The 9000-nt window shown below is 40.2% G+C and overlaps 1 protein-coding gene across 1 annotated transcript; it reads right to left on the bottom strand.

Annotated features, from left to right (window-relative positions):
* Positions 1-1359: 1359 nt before the first annotated feature.
* On the bottom strand, positions 1360-3486 carry LOC114449374 (aquaporin-1-like). The gene is made up of 4 exons (XM_028426982.1): positions 3059-3486; positions 2411-2572; positions 2144-2224; positions 1360-1903 (listed from the first exon to the last, which is right to left on the bottom strand). The coding sequence occupies exons 1-4, from the start codon at positions 3419-3421 to the stop codon at positions 1724-1726; spliced, it is 786 nt and encodes a 261-aa protein (XP_028282783.1). The 5' UTR covers positions 3422-3486; the 3' UTR covers positions 1360-1723.
* Positions 3487-9000: the final 5514 nt, after the last annotated feature.

Consider the following 9000-nt stretch of genomic DNA (forward strand, 5'->3'; position numbering starts at 1 on the left):
TCATGCATGCTGGTAAAAAGGCTACTTTTCCTTTCCCCATCGTCCACACACACCACACACATTTTACCGCAGAGGAAGCTTGATGTCAGCACAGATGAAGAATATGCTGCAGAGAGAAAGGGTGAGTCAGAGAAATCTCCCATATGAGCTGTTTTTTGACTGCTGGAGGAAAGCTGGCACCAAACTGGCAACCTGCCACTGCCTCACCTGTTTACATAAGTTAGAGGAGCGATCCATGAGAGGGTGATAGTTAGTGTAAGATCCAGGGCTCTACACACAATTACACTGAATCCAGTTACAGTGTCACACACTTACATTATTTGTGCATGTAGGGTAATGCCATGCTGTAGCATAGACCTGTGCTTTATACCACCACCTTCAATAAGATAATTAATAATAATTAAATCATGATTAATGATTATCTAAATAAACAATAATTCTGATTTGCAGCAGCTTGTGTTAAAAGACAAATTAAATCACTTGATATCTGTCTCTGGATCTGATGTTATCGTGTTGTTGTTCTGAGCTGTAGCTTTTGTTTACTTCGGACTCATCACTTTAATACAATAGCAGTGTCTCAGTGTTCAGGGTCTGCATCCTTCAGAGTCTCTGTGTACCTGGAGGGTCACTCTGAGTTTTTAAAAGTGACAGTCTGGCCTTTTCCTTCACCAGCTGAGGCCTAGAAACCTTAATGAGTGTAGACACATACAGTTCCAAGTTCAGTTTGCAGAGTTTTCTGACAAACAACTCCAGCATTCACTGCAGTGAAGGCAGGGATAGAATACAGAATACAGATACCAGAATGAAATTTACATCCAAAGAAAGATTTGAAATGTGATGTCTCATGTCTCAATCATCTTTAATCATCACAACTATATGTTATGATATGATAATATGGTGATATGATGATGTGATATGATATGATATATGTGCTATATAATATGATATGATATATGACATGGTATGAATTGATATGATATGATATATATGTGCTATGTAATATGATATGACATGTTATGATATGATATATCATAAAATATGATATGATATGATATGATATGATATGATATGATATGATATGATATGACATGACATGATACGAAATGATATATGACATGACATGATATGATATGTTATGACATGATACAAAATGATATATGACATGACATGACATGACATGACATGACATGACATGACATGACATGACATGATATGATATGATATATGTTAAATGATATATGATATGATATGATATATGTTATATGATTATGATATGATATGATATGATATGATATGATATATATTATCATGCCTGGTGATTGACTGAAACATTAAAACACATCACATAAAAAGAGAGTCATCTGTCAACATCAAGTGTTTTATTTTACTTAAAAAAGTGAGACATTTCAAGAGTGCACACACAATATAATATATATCAGATAAAAGATGTGATACAGGTAGATAGAAATATTTGTACAAAAAATGGCTCATCATAGAATACTGATATGGGGCGGGGGGGGGGACTCAACACACTGCTCTGTGAGGCGCAGCTGAATAAAAATGTTGTGCTGGGTCAAACAAAGGAGTGAACAACAAAGAGACTCTATGTGACCCGTTGACCAAAAATCCTCATTGGTACATCAAAACAGAACAAAAATACATTTTTCTTTTTTTTCTTACAGGAGTATAGACATATACAATGAGTGCTTCTCATGGCGTGGCACTACTTTGACGACATCTCCACAGTTGTGGCATCGTTGCCTCCGTTAACATCATAGTCGCCCACGGGGCCACTGACAAGGACCTTCATACGCTCAGGGAAGTCATCAAATTTAGGGGACAGCAGGAAGTCGTATATGAGAGCAGCTGCTACACCTCCGCACATTGGACCCACCCAGTACACCTGCAATGGATAACTCAGATCAATCAGGAGCGATACAAAGAGGTTCAAAAGGCTTCTTCATGTCTCTTCTAAAACAATGGGAATTCTATGACTGATTAACTGGCTCAGGAGGATTCACGGGTAGTGGAGTCATCTGTCTGTTCTGGAGTTATTGAATTATTTAAGCTTGACATGTAGTATGCATGCAGAAAAAATGTGAGGTATGTGTAAAGTGCCTGTGTGCCTCTCCATCTGACTTACCCAGTGGTTTGTAAAATCATTCAGGATCAAAGCTGGACCAAAGGAGCGAGCAGGATTGATGCCACAGCCTGTGTAGCTGATCTGTAAGCAACAACAGAGACACGGCGTGAGAGAATATCTTCAACTACATGGTCTGGTGGTGATAAGACTCTGGTATTAACCAAAACAATATCCATTCCTGAAATTCATACTTGTTTGCATAACTTTGCTAAACATTTTTTGTTGTCGGTGTTGTTGCTTTGAAGAGGATTTTATGGTACAACTTACAGCTGCTAAGTGTCCCAGGCAGACTGAGAGGCCAATGGCCAAGGGTGCAGAGCCGGTGACATCACGCCGCCGTTTATCAGTGACTGCAATAACACACAACACCAGCTGGAAGGTTGCCAGGAGCTCTATGCCGACACCTTGGCTGGGAGTGACACCGTTGAGCTGTGAGAGTCGGAGGGGGATCAAAACAACAACAACAGTTTGTCAGTCAGTTTTCCAACACAACCACTTCCTATTTGGCAACTGCTGCCATTGTCCTAGAAGTATGACAGCAATTTGGCAGAGGAGAGGCTAAAGAGCCACATTGCTGCTTATTCATTTTTCATTTGTGCAAAGTAGCCAGAGAACATGTGGCGGTGCAGCCTGTGGGGAGTTATCAGCTCCTACCAGTCCTCTTGGCTGGTGTCACTCACAGATAGTTACATGTTGCCTTTAATAATTTTAGTATGCATAAATGTCTCAGTAGCTAAAGTCACACATCAGGTTTTATTTGCAGATTTTTTTTTTACTCAATAAAAACTCCAAGAATAAAACAAATATCAACACACACCAGGTTCCTGTGCTCGCTGTTGTGTCACATATGTTATCAATGTGGGATGTTTTTAATCTCATTTCAATACTGGCAGCAACATAAACAGTTGTACTCACAGAGTTGAGCCCCAGTGCATCAGTGGTGTTTGGACGAGCTCCATACACGATGCCACAGGCCAGGGATGAGCCCAGCATCTGGGCCACAATGTACATGACGGCCTTGAACACGCTAATCTGGCAGCTGGCAAGCATCCCGAGGGTGACTGCAGGATTCAGGTGAGCTCCACTGATGTGGCCTAAACTCTGAGCCAGTGTGGCAATGGCCAGTCCAAAAGCCAGAGACACCTTCACCTCCTGGTCTGGGTTGGCGTTGTTCTTGTTTCCGATGGCCGTGGAGATGCTCAGAAAAATGAAGAGGGTCATACCGACCAGTTCGGCCAGAACGGCCCTCCAGAACTCCTTGCTCTTGAACTCTCTCATGGTTGCTCTGTTGGAGGCTGTCTGGCTGCAGGTTTGAGCTGGTCCTCTGGAAAGTGTGTTCACTCACAAACAACAGCAACAGGCTGCATATATAAGGCCCCGGCTGATAATGGTCAGTGGGCGGGCTTAAAAAAAAAAGGCCACACTGAATTAATGAGAAATCCAAAAGACTGGTCTCTCACATCCCTCCCTCCCTCCTACCCTCCCTCCCACCCTCCTTCTGCTCCCTCAGCCTCCCTCGCTTCTCTCCCTGTCCTCGGCCCCTCTCCCACTGCCTCCCTTTGCTGCACTTTCTGGTCTTTGTACTTTTGTGAGTAACAGAACTGCAGTTTTAAATAGCAGCATCAAAACTAAACACTCTCCACTCATGGAAGCACTTAACGTTAGATATGACAGACATTTTTAGTCAGAAAATATTCTAAATTTGATGTTATGTTGAATTTTCCTGTTTATGTGTGTAATTGATCTGTAAATGGTCATACATTGCATAATGTATTAGTCATGATGTAATTTACTGACACATAAAGTAGAATGGGAGAGAAGACAGACGCTTCCGACACATCACTCACATCATTTCAGGTCTCACCCTTCCCTCCACACACAAAGCACTTTTCTTTTTTTTCTTTTTTTACAAGACCACCCATGAAAGCTCCCATGCCAGCTCTGAGGCACACTTTGAAACCAAGATAACACCAGAAAAATGAAATAAAACTGTAGGAAACATTTTGCACAGATGTCATAGATCGTGAAAATCAAATGGGACGAGTAAAGAGTGATGCATTAACTAAAAGGGATGCTCACTCTATAATTATTAGATGTTGAACAGAAAGTGTGGAGCACGTGCATAGTGAAACATCAACTCTGTGAACTGAGCTGACTGCTGCACCTGGACCCTGACAAACAGAAGCCAGTCTGACTTTTAGGTATATTTGTGAGGACACTGGGAAGCCCGAGTCTATTAAATCCATTTCTGATGGCTTAATATACAGTATATGGTTTTAAAGTATACAGTCTGTAATAATGAAATTGTGGTTTAATCCATGATATTGATCTTATTTAAGCAGATGAGTGAAAGTGCTTTGTGCGTACATTCACAACCTTTTAATTATTAACTGTGCCAGATTGTTCTCTTACAAGTTCAGCTCACATTTGGCATATGTGTGATTGACAGAGCCAAATGCAAAACTAATGCTTGATGATATCTCCTACTATATGATGACTAATATTTCATAGAGTCTTGTGAGTAGCAAAGTAGGTTTTTAGCCTAAGCTCTGTGGTTCACTGTGTCATCATTTGTACATCAGTCACAGTGCTGTTGCTGGGAAAATGACACAATATCATGTTTTTAATGAGTAACATGACCGCATTATGTGTATAAAAAAGGTATGGGAAGTTATTTGCCACATAGACTTCCATAAAAAAAGCTAAAGACCACTGATATTTAAACAAAAAAATAAAATAAAATAATTTTCTACTTTTAATGTGTGCGGTGGAGGCATGTTGAAGCGCCTTCCCACACACACAGTGCACAGCAGCATAGGTGGTGTGTTGTTGAAGAAAACCATCAGACTTAATACTAGTTAAAAACGAACCAGCAAAAACCCCAAAGTTTTGAATGTTTGGGTGAGAAATGTGCTTTTTAGGAGCTGACGACAGTGAAATATGTCGGCTGCAGCACTGCGGCAGATATTTTTTTGCAGGATGGATATTTTATTCCAGACCTGGCTCCAGCATTCCCCCAATGTGGTCTGGTATAAAATGTATATTTACAATATTTAATGTATGGGCAATTTAAGCTGTAATATATTTCTGCCAGCGTAACACTTTTTACTGCAGATTATTCCCATTATTGCATTGAAGTTTGTGCAGTTTGTGGAGCTAAGGGTCTGAAAACTTAAAAGACTATTATCATTACAGATGTTACAGGCTAATGCTAGCCAGCTTAGTTAGCAAGGTGAATTTGACAGCATCTGCTCAAAAAGATGAAAGAAATGTGAAAATATTTAAGTGTGAAAGTACAGTTTCACTTCTTTACTCAACCTGTTAAGTTGCCCCCTGCTGGCCAATAGAAAGTAATGCAGATTTAAGGCGACTTCCACACTACAGTTCAACAGAAAAAAAACCCAGACACACGTAAAATCCTATTATTTGCAATGTTAAGAATAAAACATCTCCTCAATGTTTAGATTGCTTCAATAAAGCACACTGACTGTAACATCCATGCATGGTCTCTCTGAAGAACCATCTGAGCAGGTTTGAGTTCCCCAGTGAGATCCAATGTTTAGAAGCATGTGTGGAAGCCAACAGGAAACATTTAATACTGCAGCAAAATAGGAAAAGGAAACTTATTTTTGGAATTGATGATAATTAATTCTTCCTCTAGTGTTGGCCAAGTCATTGAACTGTTTAGCCTCCATATCGCTCCTTGATCTCACAGTTAGGCTGTGTTTGTGGCTTTAAGTGAATACAGTAACTCAGTGTGCGTGACAACATTTAGCACAACCTTCATCTGGTAATTAAAGGCACAAAATTATAAGTGAGGACTGACGCACTCTCTGCATCTAATCTGTTTGTTCTGACACTTAAACTGGAGTCATTGTTAGACATCTAACATAAAACGCACAACTCAGAGGAGCCTTTTTGAGGTCAATTCTCAACCTAGATTTGTTCCAGTGTATATTTTAAATGACACATATATTTGTGAGTCTTTCAAAAAGTTCCAGCACAGGTGGGGCCTAAGGATTCAGGTGTGTTGAGAAATACTGTTGTGACAGCAGTACTACAAGAACATTGTGGTGAAGGGTTGGTATGCACTAGCAGCAAAGGCACAAACGATATGTATACTGTCAAGCCTGGCGGTCAGTCAATTAAATGAGACACACTCAGTCATGTGTGCTTCCTGCCACACGAGGTAACTGACAGCTCTGCAGCACAAAGGAGACCCAGTGACAGTGACTAGAAACAACCTTGATGGCTGGTTAAAGAACTGTTAAGTGATTTATTAATCCCCATTAGTCACATCTGATAAATTTGTGGAGTAAATTAATGTTTTTGCCAAGATAAACAAAAACAGGGATGTGCTGCCAACACACTCAGCAGCTGAACATAATGCACCAATGTCAAAGAGTCAGGATAAGGTTCCAGATGGAAAATGTCACCTGGTTGTGTTGTCACCTGCAGTTGAGCTCCATCTCTGTAACCTTTCTGGGTGGATTGACAGGTGGTTGGACACATATGTATGGCAACAGTATGGTGTTGAAAAGTTATTAGAATCTAGCCCCACAGGGATGTAAACACAAACAACCGCATCCTGTCATGAAACCCTGACCTCTGGTCAGACCTCCACAGTGCTCATCACATGTGAGCACACTGCTTACAATGTGCATTAGGATAGAAGTTAATCTGATTAATCATCGTATTAGCACAAGTGCCAAATGAAGAACTATTAACGTATGGGCTGACCTGCTATTAACCCTTTATGTCCATCATTTTGTGGTCATCAATAATGGACAGAAACATCAGCACCTCTTGGGTGTGGCCTGTCATCAAGTGTTACATTTCAGTAAGAGATTGCACTCAGTTCATTAAATACCTCTGCATCTTCTCACAGACACATTTTTACATCTGCTTATATCTCCTTTAAAACATACCCCTGCATGATCGCAGGGTCACATCAGTCTGAATCGTGAGATGCTCGGACTGCTCCAGTACAGGAATGTGGAAAATGCTTAAATAGACACATAAGATAAACACGGCGTAAAGCTCGGTGTGAGTGATTTATGTGCGCCTTGTTCAGAAAACCTTTACAATTTCCTGCTAATGGAACATGGGCTGTTTTGGGAAAGTGGAAAGTAAAATGTCAGAGGGAGGTGAAGGTCAGGGTGGGTTTGACTATCACATCGTTTTTTTTTTTGTTTTTTTTTTTGGAGTCAAAGGTGGGACATTACGCCGAGATTACGCCACAAAATCCCAACCAGGCAGGCAGAGGGTTCTTCTTCAGCAAGTCTTGGAATTACACTGAAATGAATGGGAATTTCACAATTAATATTTCAATATATGTGGACGATGTGGTACAAATTTGCTGTCTGTTAGACTCAGAAAGCTCAGCACGGAGGCACGGGATTATTGGCACCATTTTGCTGTCGGTATTTTACATTTTAACACCTCTAAGAAAACCTATTTGTCAAATCTTGCCACATTGCTTCTCCTACATAGTGCTCTGAGTGTTTGTAGGGAACGCTGTGGGCTGATGGTGAACAAAAAGACTTAAGGGTTAAAAGTTGAGGAACATGGACAGCACAGAAATCCAGTGACCCGTGAAACCGCCTGTGACAGTTAGGCACTCATTTTACTAATTGCTCAAACTTATCTAATTACAGTTTGGTCACAAGGTATTTTTGCTTCCTAAAGGGAAAGCATTCTTAAAAGTAAAACAAATATGACACGTTTTTCTACATCGATGCTTCACCCATTATCGTGATTATTCTGAAATTTTCAACGAAACATGTTTGTTTCTGAGCAAATCTTTTGTTGTTTTTTTCAGAAATAAAAGAGAGAGGTCGGTCACAGTGACCTCACACTGACAAGGAGAGGAATTTCTCTTCAAGCGTGTGAAAGCAGAAAGAAACAAAAGAGACCAAAAATAATGGACGATTAAATGATCTGTCAGGGCTCAGAGTCTTCTCCATGTGTTTTACGGAGGACGTGGAAACACCCGACTTTGCACACTTTGAAATCATCACTGCTGAACAGCTTCCTTCAAAGGCTTCTATTCAACCCCAGCAGACAGTAGCATTAAAGGGGGTAAATCACAATCATGAGACTGCAGCAAGTTTGGATCAGTGCTCAGTGGAGCTGACACACAGACCGGACTGTCAGTTATGTAACCAAACACAAAACATCACAAAATAAAAAGAGGCCTGGCCCAAATTAGCCTGTTATCTCCTCGCTCTTCTCTTTGTGGGTTCCACCAGAATAACATGTTGCAGTGCAGGCTACAAATTCAGCACACAAACAATACAGACATGTACAATTTAAACGATCAGAAACTACATTTTAATTTCACGCAGTTGTAATTTATTTTAACACCTGCTGGTCATACTGCTAACTAGCAAGCACCTATTTCTAATTGATGGCAGATTAGCATAGCAGGCCATATACCATGCCCAGACAGGAATATTTTTGCAGCCACTCCTTAACAGGAAAACATGAGGTCATCACCTTCTAAGATCTTTCTCTGATTTGGTTAATATAATAAGTTTTTTCCTCCTCCTGCACATCATTTGTAAACCTGTTGTTTACATTTAATTGCTTGTTGTGTTAATATAAATAGCATCTTAATGATGAATCGCTTTTCTTCACAACACCAATGCTGCAAAATAACTCCAGATATTGTTAGAGGACAGGTGAATGATGGCATTCCACTAATTTCCTGCTTCCCCTGCGTCACATATGTCTATTTTTTCCGAGGTGTAATGTTTGATGTGGTCACTCACAGGAATAGAATCATTATGAGATCTAATGTTGCTTTAATGGTTTTTTGGCTTATCTGACTTCCACATTGGGAATCTAATTAGTGA

The sequence above is a fragment of the Parambassis ranga genome, chromosome 17 (genome assembly GCF_900634625.1).
Source record: "Parambassis ranga chromosome 17, fParRan2.1, whole genome shotgun sequence".
Taxonomy (NCBI): domain Eukaryota; kingdom Metazoa; phylum Chordata; class Actinopteri; family Ambassidae; genus Parambassis; species Parambassis ranga.

Coding starts and splice junctions, on each gene's coding strand:
- LOC114449374 (XM_028426982.1), bottom strand. CDS start 3,421: ATGAGAGAGTTCAAGAGCAAGGAGTTCTGGAGGGCCGTTCTGGCCGAA. Junction 2,573..3,058: donor ATGCACTGGGGCTCAACTCT/GTGAGTACAACT, acceptor CGACTCTCACAG/CTCAACGGTGTCACTCCCAG. Junction 1,904..2,143: donor ATGATTTTACAAACCACTGG/GTAAGTCAGATG, acceptor TATCCATTGCAG/GTGTACTGGGTGGGTCCAAT.